Source organism: Micropterus dolomieu, linkage group LG23, assembly GCF_021292245.1.
Source record: "Micropterus dolomieu isolate WLL.071019.BEF.003 ecotype Adirondacks linkage group LG23, ASM2129224v1, whole genome shotgun sequence".
In the NCBI taxonomy this organism is placed as follows: domain Eukaryota; kingdom Metazoa; phylum Chordata; class Actinopteri; order Centrarchiformes; family Centrarchidae; genus Micropterus; species Micropterus dolomieu.
In genome coordinates, this window is record NC_060172.1 from 35,796,413 (window position 1) to 35,812,391 (window position 15,979).

The 15,979-nt window shown below is 40.6% G+C and overlaps 2 protein-coding genes across 10 annotated transcripts in view; one reads left to right on the top strand and one right to left on the bottom strand.

The window, feature by feature from the left end:
- ska2 (spindle and kinetochore associated complex subunit 2) overlaps window positions 1-4,947 on the top strand; it is a 22,227-nt gene extending 17,280 nt beyond the window's left edge. For both annotated transcript variants that reach the window (XM_046038966.1, XM_046038967.1), the window contains exons 5-7: window positions 749-791; window positions 2,711-2,840; window positions 3,550-4,947. In XM_046038966.1, the coding sequence (XP_045894922.1) occupies window positions 749-791; window positions 2,711-2,840; window positions 3,550-3,676 (300 nt within the window). In that variant the 3' untranslated portion in view covers window positions 3,677-4,947. The remainder of the gene's footprint in view (window positions 1-748; window positions 792-2,710; window positions 2,841-3,549) is intronic.
- Window positions 4,880-15,979, bottom strand: part of LOC123962713 (inactive serine/threonine-protein kinase TEX14-like) — a 94,274-nt gene continuing 83,174 nt past the window's right edge. For 6 of the 8 annotated variants that reach the window (XM_046038962.1, XM_046038959.1, XM_046038960.1 and 3 more), the window contains 5 exons: window positions 14,087-14,206; window positions 13,847-13,940; window positions 8,582-8,671; window positions 5,767-5,861; window positions 4,880-5,304 (listed from right to left, as the gene is read on the bottom strand). In XM_046038962.1, the coding sequence (XP_045894918.1) occupies window positions 5,780-5,861; window positions 8,582-8,671; window positions 13,847-13,940; window positions 14,087-14,206 (386 nt within the window). In that variant the 3' untranslated portion in view covers window positions 4,880-5,304; window positions 5,767-5,779. Of the gene's footprint in view, window positions 5,305-5,766; window positions 5,862-8,581; window positions 8,672-13,846; window positions 13,941-14,086; window positions 14,207-15,979 lie in introns of those variants that run through there. The other 2 variants (XR_006823040.1, XR_006823041.1) reach the window with 2 other exon arrangements.

Below are 15,979 nucleotides of genomic sequence, written 5' to 3' on the forward strand. Positions count from 1 at the left end.
GGGGTGTTTTTCTGCACATGGGACAGGGCGACTGCACTGTATTAAGGAGAGGATGACCGGGGCCATGTATTGCGAGATTTTGGGGAACAACCTCCTTCCCTCAGTTAGAGCATTGAAGATGGGTCGAGGCTGGGTCTTCCAACATGACAATGACCCGAAGCACACAGCCAGGATAACCAAGGAGTGGCTCTGTAAGAAGCATATCAAGGTTCTGGCGTGGCCTAGCCAGTCTCCAGACCTAAACCCAATAGAGAATCTTTGGAGGGAGCTCAAACTCCGTGTTTCTCAGCGACAGCCGAGAAACCTGACTGATCTAGAGAAGATCTGTGTGGAGGAGTGGGCCAAAATCCCTCCTGCAGTGTGTGCAAACCTGGTGAAAAACTACAGGAAACGTTTGACCTCTGTAATTGCAAACAAAGGCTACTGTACCAAATATTAACACTGATTTTCTCAGGTGTTCAAATACTTATTTACAGCTGTATCATACAAATAAATAGTTAAATCATACATTGTGATCTCTGGATTTGTTTTATTTTTTTTTTAGATTATGTCTCTCACAGTGGACATGCACCTACGATGACAATTTCAGACCCCTCCATGATTTCTAAGTGGGAGAACTTGCAAAATAGCAGGGTGTTCAAATACTTATTTTCCTCACTGTATATGTGTGTGTGTATATGTGTGTGTATGTGTGTGTGTATATATATATAAAAAAAAAAAAAAATTACCAGGTAAATGTTTCTTTTAGGTGCTTCCTGCTGCAGCAGCTTCGGGCCAACAGCAAACACTGAGTGAGTCTATTACCTTCTAGTCTTCTACTCTGCTGGTCTGTCTGTTGGTTGCTCCACACTTTAGTCCAGAGTGAAATATCTCTCTGACGTGTAGCTCTAAAACAGTTCACATCATGTTTGACTCCAATAACCTTTGAACTCCACAACACTGTTCAGACTGTTAGTTTCCTTCACTGACAGACTGTGGAACCAGCAAATAAAAACAAAATGACCTGTAAAATCTATCTTTTCGGATCAATTGAAGTAAAGAAATATATCATCACACCAATTCTGAAATTCTCAAATCTGAGAATGCTGTTTCAAAAGTACATTTGAGAACTGTAGCCTGTAGTTTATTTAGATTACCAAAAGCTAGTTTATTAATTATTAACCCATCAGTTAAGAAATATTTGCACAAACTATTAAGCTCTGTGTAATCCCTGAGGCTTGAAGAGATTAAAGTTTTTGCCTCCGGGGCCCAGTTGTTCAAAAAGCTTAATCTCGATCAGCATGATCTGGATTCGGAAATCCCATGTTTTGCTTACTTTTGTGCCAGATTTTCAAAGCAACATTGGATTGGATCAACCTGATACAGATACAAACTTTTCAGGATTACCATCTCTGGATTTACCGTGCTATAAATGGGACCACATATCACAACGTAGGCTGTTAATGATATGAAGACCAACAGGTAGAACAGCCAGCGTTGGGTCGCTTTAATTTGAAGAGACAGAAAATGCACAATACAACATCACAAACATTTCCTTCCATTTTTATTTCTTTAAACAGTCAGAGCGACAACCACTATACATGGTTCACAGATACTCTGTAGATAATTTGATAGTCCAGTAGTTAAAATAAAGAGTTCAGAGAGCAGCTTTTAGCTTTTAGGAGGCGATCCCAGAATGAGGGACCGCAGTGCAATAAGGGATGATTCTATCTTTGTAATTAATGTGCAGTGATAAGTGACCGTTGAAATTAAATACGTGATTTTGGTTTGATATTGACAGCTGTTTGGGGGATTATTTATTTTTTTACTTTACTGTACTGAATGGCTTACAGGTAATGTCTACTTTATCTACCATGACTGTAAAGTTTAAACAAATCAAGTGCAAAACATAAATAAATATGTATATAGGCTACTACATGTTGTTGTTCCTGAAATCCAGCTTCTGTTCAGGATAATCCTGATGTTTTGGATCAAATGGATCCCAGTCCTACTAAAATGTTTTGAACAGCACAAACTGAAGGTTTGGATTAGGTGATCTGATCAGATTATTATTATTATTTTTTTTAAACAACCCATTCTCAAGATTTGATCCAATCCGATAGCCGAAATTCTATATTATTTTGATTGCTTTTGAACAACTGGGACCAGGACCTCTCTTTGATTTTTGCCTGCCGTTTTGACTTTTCATGTACTTGAAAAATCCTAAAATTGACACAAAGTAACTTTACATTTAATTGTTTAATTGTTAGTTTGTTTAACAAATGAGTCAGAATATGTTAATAAAGCATAATATATAACATCTACATTAATAATACTGTGTGTTTTGAAAATGTACAACATGCATGTGAAAGGGTAGGTTTTTCACTTCCCTCTGTTGGCATCCATCATGCAGATACTTAGTTTTATTTGTCCAGGTTTAGAAGTGGCGGTCTCTGAACTATTCAGAGGTACGTGGGAACAGCATCTGGAAATTTTGCTTGTTGTTTAAAATTTACCTGCATTAACCACAAATATCAGACGGATATCTCAAAACCTAGACAACTAAACATCGTCATGAAGCAGTACCATTAGAAGGAAGTGAGAAATTATGAACTGACCCTTGAGGCATTTTGTCCTCTTTCAGATCAGTTGTTATTTACTTCAGCAGTTATATTCGTACATATACATATTCCTCCATCAGGTGACTGAGCTGACGTTTGTGTGTCCACAGGCTGTGAGTATGAGGAGCTGAGCGAAGCGATGCTGGAGGCGGTCCCTCTCAGTATACTCTCCAAAATCAAGCTGGATGACCTCAACGTGTTCTACAAGCAGCTGCAGCAGCACTTCAGCAGGAACAGCAGGTGGGAAACGCAAATTCTTTGCATCGAGGCTTCGTTTAATCCATATAGCTATATAGCGCACTGTTTCCCACAGAAATTTATTTCTCTCGCACATTGCCCTTGCCTGTGTGAACATGATGGCGCTGTTTGCAAAGTGGAAGAGGAGAGAGAAAATAGTGAGGGACGAAGAAGAAAGTGTCCGAAGTATGGGATTATTTCAAGCTAAAGAAAACAACAACTCTGTAATGTTATTGTCCGTCCACCGTAAAACATAACTTATGTGGCCTAACGCTACTGCAACAGCACGACGGCACCTGATCAGAAAGCACCTGGCAAAAGCAAAAGTACTTCTTCAACGACGCATCGATGAATCGTTGAAATAATCTATAGAAGCTTTGAGTACTAAAATCATCATTAGCTCCTAATTTTCAAATAATGCTTCTTAAACAGTGGAACTCTCTTTCAATAGAAGACCAGTTTTAGAAACCAGCTGATCCACTGAAAAGTCTATTAGTTCTGGGAAGATTGAACATATAAACCTTTTGACAATACTGATACAGTTTTTTATAAAACACGCTTATGTCGGATTTGCATAGAAAGAAACTGATAACTATCAACATGACATGGGACACTGTGCTGCACTTTGCTGTGCTTCAGATACTCTTGGAATTATCAGTTACTCAGAAGGAAAGAAGGCGTGTAACCGGCAGTTTGCTCTTGTCCTCTGCAGTGGCTCCCTCAGCATACAGAAGATGAAGCAGCTGAAGATGAAAGTGAGCGAAGCCAAGCTGAAGGTCCTGCAGCACCTCTCTTTAGTGGAGCTGGACAAGAAAGGCCACGTTCGTCTTGTGATGTGAGGTGGTGGATTAACACCTGGACACTGTTGATAGGGTGCGTGGTGTCACTGGATTTGGTGCTCCTCATCAGTGATTAACCTCTGTAACCCCCCCCCCCCTTGTGTTAGTGAGCCATTCTTCAGCCCCATTTACAGTGAGCAGGTTTTTTAGGGTGAGTCATCCAGAAACATGCATGAATACAGCAAAACACGTTTAAGGAGAAATGTTCCCTTTGCTGAAATGCAGCATTTATTTTATTCACTCACAGGGCAATGTTCTGCTGCTTTTGCTTTTGATACTGTTCAGCAAAAAGATGTCCCACGCAGCTACGTGCTGATATAAAGAATATAAAGAGTAGCTTCACAGTGGTCTAACCAGCTCCTCCCTCTGGTTGAAAGTTTCATTCTTGTTTCAGCTCTGACAGCACACAACTCCGGTTCCTGGAGTACACCTGTACATCCCTGCAGCAAGAAGTCCAAAGATTTTCAGGGGTCTTAAGTTAATCTTTAACTAGTTGCGTGATCAGACTGGACTGACGTCAGGGACTGCGGATCTGACTCGTCATACTCTCCGTCATGTGGGTCTTATGTGTACATACTTACAAAACATTTGACAGCTCATTTTTCTTACATGTGAAAGGGCCGTTAGAAAATGTGCACCCTTAGTGTTGTGTATGTAGGGCTGGGTACTGAACTGTCAAAAACTCGGTTACGTCAAACATCTGCTCAGATAAAAATGAAGTCTGTTTGGCTTATTGTTTAATCAGATATTTCCTGAGGAATTTAAAAACACGTTTATAGTAGCAGTACTGATACACGTCACACTGCAGGCCTAGCTGGATGTTCTATGAATTGACCTTTTCTCCCACAGCTGACACATTGAGTAACTCTACAGCGAAGTGAAATGATTTGAGTTGTAATAAAGGTCTTTATATACATCTGCATATGAGTCATGCTGACATTCCTGTACTATATAGAACTCTGAATCAAAGGAAACCAAGATGAAACCCAAATGAGCAATACTAGTGTCAATTATGGGCACTGGCTGACAGTCAGATTCACCTTCACATCTGTGGACAATTCAGAGTTGTTGACGTGAGAAGAAACGTGTAAGGTTAGGTGGCATTTAACATCCTTGCTTGGACTGCTCTTCCTCTGAGGAGAGGGGAGGCTCTAAAATGGAACCTTATGGGCTGTCAGAGGAAACACAAGTGGAATGATCAGATTGTTGTATATAATTTTTATTTGCACATCTCCAAACAACACAATGTATAATAAACCCGTTTGCAGAAAGTGTTTTTGTCCTCATTTCATGGAGATGTTGAGCTCAAATGGTTCTACTGCTGGAGGCTGCAGACTCTTGGAAGGGGGAGATGTACCTGCTGTACCCAAAATTACCCATGCACATGAAAAGGACTTAAGAACAATTCTGAATAAATTCTTTAACAATTTGAAGTGTTACAACGTTGACCTTAACATTCATAAATTCATAAATCCAGTTTACTCAGCCTCAGCTGCTGAAAAATTCAAAACATGTTTCAGACTAACAAACTTGCTTAAAAACAGCATATTAGTAACAGTCCACCACAAACAAAACAACTTTTTCCTTTGACTTGTAGTTGGTTCGTGAAGAGTCCAGCTCCGACAGTCCTGTAGCCACACACAGAGTGGAAGAGGCTGTTGAGTTCCCTCAAACCCCAACATGCTTCAACCTGTTTTGACTGTCACAGTTACATTTAGCATTGTTTCAATCTGGCATCAGATATACAAAGGCTGGGTGTCTTGCAGTGAGAGATGTTATTTAATAAAAAACTTTAATTCTTATTTTTGAATTTACATTAGAGGCATCATGATCTTTTCAATGTGAAGTGAAGCACTTTGGATATGAAAGCTAGAAATCAATGAGCTTTTTAATAGAGGGGACTGAAACATCGCCGATAATGACAGAACTTGTACTTGAAGGTTTTTGACTGGTGAAGCAGGAACCATGTGTACACTCGGCTTTAGAAGTCTGTCAAGAACGTGCATGTATGTTTCTGTCTATGTCCGTGTTCTACTGGCCCTGGTGCTTTAAAGCACTGCATGTACGAGTCTTAGCTTAACAAACATTACCAGCTGAGTGTTTTCAGATGGGGGCCTGGTCTCCACTGGAGCTGACCACTGGGTGTCCTTCATCATCACCTCTCTGCCTTTCAAAGAGGTGAAATCTAGAGATGGGAGATACTCTATTAGGGTATTTCCAGTACGTAACTACATGAATACTGTCATAATTATATTTTCTTACAGCTTAACTTCTATTAAGATTGAACTCTACAACAATATTACATTACATTATTTAGCTGATGCTTTAATGGACTTCCAATACGTGCATTCAGCCATGAGTCATGCCAGTAATTCAACTTGATAAAGCTTATAGTTAGGGCTGGTTCAGGTGAGTCCTGAACCATCCCTTAGTTATGCTGCTATAGGCCTAGACTGCCGGGGGACGTCAGTCTGTACCTCTGTGTGGGTATTGTGTCTGCTGCTCCCCCCTACCCCCAACCCTCTCTGTCTCTCCTTCACCCCCAACCAGTGGAGGCAGATGGCCGCCCACCCTGAGCCATGGTTCTGCTCGAGGTTTCTGCCTCTTAAAGTGCTGCTCTCGGTGGGAACTGTTGGGCTTCTGTAAATAACATCATAGAGTACGGTCTAGACCTGCTCTTTTATGAAAAGCGCCCTGAGATAAATGTTGTTGTGATTTGGCGCTATATAAATAAAATTGAATTGAAATGAATCAGGTGTGCTCCATTTCAAAACAATGGCCCTCATTTATGAAAAGTGCGTACACCAAATTTCCAGCGTACACCTGGCGTACACCCAACACCACGGTGACTTTGAGATTTACCAATATGGACGTTGGCGTAGGGCACGCTCAAATCCTACGCCAGCTCAGGAGGTGGTGTACATGTACGCAAGTTTTGAGTTAGTTCGGAAATGCGCAGAAAAACAATTCCTAACAGCACAACCTAACGCACTGACAAACTAAAAGATATGATATTATGACCCCCTGTAACAGAAACAACGTTTGAAACATTAATTTTGGTGTTTATATTTGAGCAACACGGACTTTATACAGCCTATATAATAATTGAGCATTCAAAACATGCTTTGATTTGTATTTCGACTATTTTATCGTAGCTTTAGGTGCCTTTTATTTGGGTTTGCTTTTAATAAAATGTGTATCTTCTAATGAAAAGGCTATGAGCAAAACATGTTGTAAGGTAAATAAATACTGCATAAAAACAAGGAAGAGCATAAGCGGATGGCTTGAAGCACTGAGTTTGGCTGCCGAAATGGACACAGCCCCACGCCCTTTAGGTGAGGCTGGCACAGACATGTCCCTGCATTTATTATAAGACAAACTTTGTATTATGACAGCAACAGCGAGCACCGACACCCCCGCTAAAGGCCCCGCGTCCCCGGACACAATGTTTCACTCTGAACATAAAAGAAAGGTTACAGTGAGCACTCACCGCGGATGGTCAGATCCAAGTCTGTGCTACTGACCTTAATAGTCCCAGGACAGCGCAGAGCACTGTTTCCCAAAGCCACAAAACATTATGAAGGCTTGCTTTGCACGCTGGGGGTCCACCGCCCCGTATCTGTCCGCATGTCCTCCGTTCATCAAAGTAAACGCTCAGCGAGAGGCTCTTGGCCCGTGCCCTGCTCCTCCGGGATGAGCGCATCCTCCTCTGGGGCTGACAGCGCGCGGTGGTCCCCCTGACTCCAGCACTGGCTCTCGGGCTGGACCTGAACTGTTTATGGCTCATCTGACTGCTCGTGTCCAGTTTTAAGCGCGTTGAACATTTTGTCAAAAATGTGTCCAGTTTAAATCATTTTAAATAAAAAAGTATTAAATTGTTTCCAAAAGAAAAATCTCGTAATATTAAAATGCACAATATTTATGAACATTTATGCTCTAGTAGTGAAACTAAACATTTAATCTTTATTTAAATCTGTCAAAACAACATAATATTTTGTTTCTTAAGTTTTAATTTGTGGATTTCCTGCTCCAAACCGTGTATTATTTGCCGTATTCCGTCAGTCCCTGTCGTGAAGTCGTGGGTGCGGCCTCCTGAAGCTTGAATAATTGGGGGCGTTTCATTCAAATTATGCACGTTTTCAGCCGCCGCATTTTTCAACACCAGGTGGTGCGTACACCTGAAATGCCAGGGTACACTCTCATTGATAAATCAGGCGCTGAGAACAGTGTAAGCATAATCTCACGCACAAAAATACGCCCGTTTCTGCGGAAGATTGATAAATGAGGGCCAACAAGATAGAGAAAGTTTTGCAGTCTGAACAGATGATGTGTTCTGGTGTCGACAGGCTGCACTTTTAAAATATCATAATGGACTGCAGTGTGGCTTCTAAGCAGCTGTACGTGACAAACAAAGGGAAAACCCAGCAGGCACTGTGTTCCACCACATGCCTCCACCGCAGCTTCAGTGCTCCTTGTCATAGATTCTCCAGGTGTGTGGAACTCTACTGGAAGGATAAGCAGCATTCTTCCAAAGATATTTCCTCATACAGTGTTTTGATGATTGTGGTGAAGAGCACCAAATGTGAAGGCCATACAGCAGCATATGATTCATATCATGTTCATGCTAAGTGAGCCCTGACTCCTGAACTGACACACGGCTGGACTTTGCTCTGGACCAAAGTGTTGGACCAACAGAGAGATGAATCCAGCCATGCTTAGGCCCCAGTGCAGCCTAGAACATGTCGATTTAGAGAAAACATCTGACCTTTCTGCATATTTAACTGTGCCGTCTTTCCCCTGCAAAACCAACTGAAAAAAGTTAGTATATCAATTGAGAATAACTTTTGGTATTTGGTTGTACTTAAGTCAGATCCAACTCTGCACCCATCTCTACTGGATACTCACAATGTGGTGACCCCTTCACTTGGTCCAGGGCTCTTTCTGGTGCTATTCACTACTAAGCCCTGCAGCACATCATCTAGTGTTGAGTGAGCTCTGAGAAAAGAGAACATTGGATTGTTATAGCTAATTTGTACTGTAGTAATACGGCCATCTCTCATTTGTTTCTCCCTAAGAACGGATTTGAGTTACCAACCGTTTAGCAGACGGCCTGACCTCTCCCTGAACTAGGGCAACTCTGAGTGGGCAGAGGCCATAAATAAAAAACCCAAACTGGATCTTCAACACACACACAGGCACAGATCAAAGGGCTTTTCTTGTTTACTCTTCACACACGTGTGGAACTGAGATGACCACTTCACTTTGTGATTTTGAAGAGACATCCAATCTCACTTTTACAGGCTTAAACAAAATCTATGTACCAAAAGTACAAATGTGATGTTGCTTTTGGTGGCATTGCGTTGTCAATTGGCATTTGGATGACCGGTGTCTTCGGCGTTTGTTGGTTGGGTCGGGGTCCATCTGGGAGTCAACAACTTCTTCTTTTTTTTTCTCCCACCCCTATTGGCTACTGGGGTTCTTGCCTGCCTGTCGCTGGAGTCGGTGCAGCGCGGTTGTGGCGTCTCACTCACTAATAACTACATTTTGTAACAGACACAGACACAGACACACACAGTCTCACATATAGACACACACACAAACAAAGGTTGTCCCTGGCAGAATTATTCCTGATGCTTTTCTTTCAGTTACTTATTTAAATTAATTGTTGTTATCTCAGCTCTCACTGTGGTGCTGAGTTGTTTATTTATGTTGCCTGATTTATTTATTTTTTCCCGTTTTCATTTCTCTCTCAGTTGTCTTCTTATGTCAGCTGTTTATTGCTGCTGTTCTGCTTGTTGTCTCTTTTTTTTTTTTTTTGTTGTTTGTTTTTCTCCTCCCCAAGCCCCCCTCCCCCTTCTCTGTGCTGTCTGTTTGTGCCCCCCCATCCCCATGTCTGCCCCCCTGTCCGGCCCAGTGACAAATAAATTTAAATAAATAATAAAACAGACAAAGGAGTATATTAATACTCTCTTGTTAAAGTAAAATCTGTCTAGCACAACATGGTATCCAGCTCCTCATGCTCTATACCAGGCAAAAAAAAAAAAGTACAAATGTGCAAACGGTTAAATAATATGATACACAAATATTGTAATATGTTACATAACCCGGCTCCTGGGGCCAAGATTGAATTAACTAAAAAGTTTAAGCAATGAGAGCTATTTTCCGGTTCCCTTCATGAAACTATTGTCCCCAAAGGACAAAAGAGATATAACATGCCATTGGAACTGACTAATGTCTTTGTGCTCATTTACCTATTACTGTCCGTGTCTATTGTTTAACCCGATCTCATGTTTCAACTACTTATTTATATGTTTTTATATACAGTATATATTTTTTTTTTATAATCAGTATTGTCTTGGGACTCTGATATGATTACTATAAATTGTGTTGTTTACTACTAACAGTTCTAAGCATCACGGATGATTCACTTATACAGTGGATAGAAAAAGTCTACACACCCCTGTTTAAATGTCAGGTTCTTGTGATGTAAAAATAATAAGATAAATCATGTCAGAACTTTTTCCACCTTTAATGTGACCTATAATGTGTACAATTCAATAGAAAAAAAACAATCTTTGAGGGGAAAAATGAAAAATAAAAACCTGACAATAACCTGGTTGCATAAGTGTGCACACCCTCTTATTACTGGGGATGTGGCTGTGTTCAGAATTAACCAATCACATTCAAACTCAGGTTAACTAGAAGTCATTACACACCTGCCATCATTTAAAGTGACTGATTAATCACAAATAAAGCTCAGCTATTCTAGTAGGACTTTCCTGATATTTTCTTAGTTGCATCTCCGAGCAGAAGCCATGGTCTGCAGAGAGCTTTCAAAGCATCAGAGAGATGTCATTGTTGAAAGATATCAGTCAGGAGATGGGTACATAATAATTTCCAAAACATTAGATATACCATGGAACACAGTGAAGACAGTCATCATCAAGTGGATAAAATCTGGCACAACTGACCTGAACTGGACGTCCCTCCAAAATTGATGGAAAGACGAGAAGAAAACTGGTCAGGGAGGCTTCCAAGAGGCCTACAGCACCATTAAAGGAACTGCAGGAATTTCTGGCAAGTACTGGCTGTGTGGTACATGTGACAACTATGTCCCGTATTCTTCATATGAATGGGCTATGGGGTAAGGTGGCAAGACGGAAGCCTTTTCTTACAAAGAAAAACATCCAAGCACAGCTGAAGTTTGCTAAAACAAGCATCAAGTCCCACAAAAGCATGTGGGAAAATGTGTTATGGTGACCAGACTAAGGTTTTTGGCCATAATTCCAAAAGGTATATTTGGCGCAAAAACAACACTGCACATCACCCAAGGAACAGCATACCCACAGTGACGCATGGTGGTGGGAGCATCATGCTTTGGGGCTGTTTTTCTTCAGCTGGAACCGGGGCCTTAGTCAGGGTGGAGGGAATTATGAACAAATACCAGGCAATTTTGGCACAAAACCATCAAGCGTCTGTTAGAAAGATGAAGTTCACCTTTCAGCACAACGACCCAAAGCACACATCCGAATTCACAAAAGCATGGCTTCACCTGAAGAAGATTAATGTTTTCGAATGGCTCAGCCAGAGCCCAGACCTGAATCCAATTGAACATCTGTGGGGTGATCTGAAGAGGGCTGTGCACAGGCGATGTCCTCGCAATCTGACAGATTTGGAGCACTTTTGCAAAGAAGAGTAGGCAAATATTGCCACGTCAAGATGTGCCATGCTAACAGACTCCTACCCAAAAGACTGACTGCTGTAATAAAATCAAAAGGTGCTTCAACAAAGTATTAGTCTAAAGGGTGTGCACACTTATGCAACCAGGTTATTTGAAGGTTTTTATTTTTCATTTTTCCCCCTCAAAGATTTCAGTTTTTTTCTATTGAATTGTTCACATTAAAGGTGGAAAAAGTTCTGACATGATTTATCTTTGCCTCATTATTTATCTATCCACTGTAAGTTTCCTTTTCTTTTGTATAAATGCTTAGAAAATAAGAACTGTGCAACTGCTCATGAAATTTAAAGAATGGGTGGATATTGTGGAGAGATGTGATTAAAACACCGCAAATAGACTTTAAGACATTACTTTAAATTAAAATTTAAAACCGGGAAAAACCAAAAGGTGACTCCCCTTCTCTTCTCTGCTCTTAGACTCGCAACTTCCATTTTCTTTTATTTTCGAGCCTTAACTGAAAATTTCCCCAGACTATTTGATTCATCTCAGCAACATTAATTATATTCATGAGGTCTTGTAAACCTTCAGTAAATTTATCTTTGTTTTGTTCTGGTTATAGTAATTAGATCTCAATTTATGCAACTTTTGATTGAGAAACAACAATCAAGTTTCTTTTAAAAACCCTCTGTTTAATTTAACTTCCACTACTTTTACGACCCACAGATTGTGGAGGCTAGGCAAACGAGTCGGTTACGCCACCTGTAACCGCGAGGGGACACCCAACTCAGAAAACGTACAAGAGCTAACTGATTAGATCACTGCAAGAGTTCCAGCAGGCACAAGCCGAACCCGAAGGACCCAGAGAAACTCACTGGTAAAAATCCAGTTCGAACCACCGCTGTACCATGCCTCCGTGCCAAGCCTGTCGAGAGGCCGTGAATGCAACGAACCGAGCAGCTAGCTGTGGGCCTTCGAAGTAACAAGGCTGAGGAACCACAAAGCAGTAAGGTAAATCAACTTTACATTCTGTGGTCAAAGTTAATGTCCTTTAGCTTTGAACCTCATAACCTTATATGATTATATTATAGCCTTATAAACTTAGTTATCCCCGTAGCACCTGCGTCCATTCGTTTCTTTATGTCTTAAGTCATATTCTTTCCACAACAGCCAAACTGAATTCACATTGAACCCTATTAATTCTGTTCTATCTCCCGTTGATTGCATTCTTGTTGTTGGTTTAATGTTTGTTTGTTTTTAAATTCTGTTATCCCTATTTGCCTTCACTTGTATTCACTTTAGGATGTTAATAATCCCGATATCAGTTGGGATTGGCTCCAGCCCCCCGCGACCCTGTACACAGGATAAGCGGTTGACGATGGATGGATGGATGGATGGAAGAACTAACTGATCACTAGTAATAATTGTTGTAATTAATAAGCTATACCCAAGGAGTCCTAAAAGCCTTGGGCAGATAGCAAATTTTTAGGTGGTGCCCCCTTTTGAACAAGTGCTTATGATATTAATATTTCCAAATATTGGTATTCATAATTTTATTAACAAAGTGTAGGTTCAGTACAGTGCTGTATGAAAAACTGCAGAAGGTCGGTGATTTGATCACGGCTCCAGTCTGCACATTGTAGTGTCCTTGGGCAAGTTACTAACTCCAGATTGTGGAGTTAGTAACTTGCGAATTTCTCTATTTGCTCTGGTTTTCATTGGCATGAAATGCCTCTAAAGCACCAACAGAGGGCTCAATGACCAAACATTCCTGGCACACCACTGTTGTATACTGCTTGTATGCATATATATTTTATTTGAGGTCCAGTCCACTGTTGCCGAATAAAATATCAACTATTTTAAGGAAACAAGATATCCAGGTAAACATTGATTGCATTGAGAATCCAAATTTAAAAACACCTCAGCAAGTCAGTGTCATTATTATTATTATTATAATGCTGTTCCATTTGTGTGTGAATGTGTATTTAGTTTTCTGATGGCAGGGGCACCTTAGCCTTTGCCATCTGTGTGAATGGGTGAATGTCATGTAGTGTAAAAGCGCTTTGACTGGTCTGAAAGGGGCAGTACAAGTATAGACCATTTACCATCTGTAGTCTCTGTGCCAGTACACACAGCCACCCACTGTTTATTCATTATTCTAATATATAAGCTTAATTACATACATACATCCGTTAGTCTGACTGTAGAGCATTTCTGCTAGCTACATCTGTCCCCACTGCTGTCTCGTGTTAATTAACAAATAAGCAGAGTCAGAAAAAGCTGTTGACCCTCGTCAGCTCCCTGATGTCTGCAGTACATCCTTATGGATGTACTGCAGACATCAATCAGCCATCTGTAAGGGTCCAATCAGCTGTTCTTTTACACCCTGTGATTGGCTGTTTGTATTTGGGTCAAGGTCAGGAGTGGGTACATGTGTAACACATAGCTAATGTTCAACGGGCTCTGTCAACACATCTGTAGCTGCGCTCACCCACCTGTTGGTGTCCTCCAGTAAGCTGGGACTTTGCTGTGACCCCGCTGACAAGCTGACCTCTTCCTTCGTTGGATCTGTGTCTGCACCAGGCTTACCTTAGTAAAGAGATACATCTAAGACTTCTGAATTATTGTCAGTTAACCCTTATAACCCAATAATGCACACGCCATGATACTACTCCCAATTCACCTATGGGCCGGGTATTTGAGTATTGTTTACATTGTCCTGTCTGTTTGCTTACTGCTGTTAACCAAGCCACTTTCTCCTGTGCTTTCACCACTGCCAAACAGTCCAGTTGTTTTCTTCCTCCTGTCATTAATATCTTCTTCTTCCTCCTCTTCCTGCACTTCTGCCCGCACATCTGTAAAGCAAAGTCAAATGCATAAGGCTCCACACTGTCTTGCACTCAATTCAAAGATGTATTGGATTTCAATGTTGTTTTTCTGTATATTGCTCATAAGCCATAAACAACCAGTATCATTAGCATGTTCTCGACTCTCAGTACTCCTTCAGAATGTTTCCTTCGAGAGCTGTGGCAGCTCTGTTGCCAGACTTGATGGCAAGCTTTAAACTACCATCTGTAGCTAAAAGCATGTTTCCCAGTATTTGCTGAAATAAAGCCTGATACCACCGATGTGTACTTTATTATATCCTGTCTTGCTGAAATGAAGAAGTGAATGAATGAAATGCCTTGTAGCTGAATGACTCCAAATCAGAAATAATTCAAATGCCTTCCTCTGGCCCCAGCACAGTCTGTGGTTTAGTCTGGGTGCTAATGTAATGATGTTAAAGAAGAAGCCCGTAAAGTAGGTGTACATTTGTCTTTTGATGCTCAGGTGCTCTAGTGGTGCAGGTCTGCTTTGTCCAAAAGAGACATTTAATCAAGATCAGACCTCAGCTGTGGACCTCCCTGCAAACTCAGTATCTTCTTTTAAATCTCACTTTGATCTTATGGCTGTTTCAGAACTGATAGTACTTTGGTACTACTGTTTTATATCTTGTGTTTTGGGTTTTATTTACTTTTATTATTAGATGCAGCAAACTAGTCCACACATTTGTTTCTTCTAGGCTGGATTTTATCTCAAAATCTTAGCTTCAAAACCATTTTGATGGTACACTGACTTGTAATAAGGATAATGGTGTTTCTGTCACTCTGGCCCAGAGTACCTGGTATTGCATTATGTAGCACTGGAATCCAAGGCAGGAAACACATCACAAGAATGGAGTATTGCTTTACGGCCCCATGGGCAAGTGGCATATGCATAAAATGCTATATACTCTATTATATAACCCCTGGGTTTGAGTTAAAAGGTGCATAGCAGCATATAAGTGTTGTCATATTAGGCTCTGTCACTTTAAGAGACCTTTCCGTAGTTTGTTGGAGATCAATAAACTGTTTGTTGCCCTGTTAACAAACACAGTAGAAAAACATTTTTTGTAGTTTTACTGGTATGTAGCCTTTGTTTTGAAATGGCTGGTGCCCCACCAATTTGTACACATAAATATAACACTGGTTAAATCTGTGGTTAAAAAGTGGGATATTTCAGCAAGAATAACAGTTTTTTTTGTAACAAGAATAACAACAAACTAATGAAACAGTATGATTAATAAATACTTATGAAAATAGGTATAGATCAAATTTAAGACACAGTTTACTCATGAACCTGTGATTGTAAAGTCACAGTCACACCCAGTAGGTACAGTGGGGGAAATAAGTATTTGACCCCTTGCTGATTTTGCAGGTTTGCCCACTTACAAAGAATGCAACGATCTATAATTTTAATCATATGTACATTCTAACAGTGAAAGACAGAATCCCAAAGAAAATTCCAGAAAATCACATCATATGAATTTATAAAAATTGATAACCATCTGATGAGGAAAAACAAGTATTTGACCCCCTGGACAAACAGCATGTTAATATTTTGTAGAAAAGCCATTATTGGCCAGCACAGATGTCAAACGGTTTTTATAGTTGGTGACAAGGTTTGTGCACATTTCGGCAGGGATGTTGGCCCACTCCTCCCTGCAGACAGCCTCCAAATCATTCAGGTTCCGAGGTTGTCGCCTGGCAACTCGAATTTTAAGCTCCCTCCAAAGATTTTCAATTGGATTCAGGTCTGGAGACTGGCTA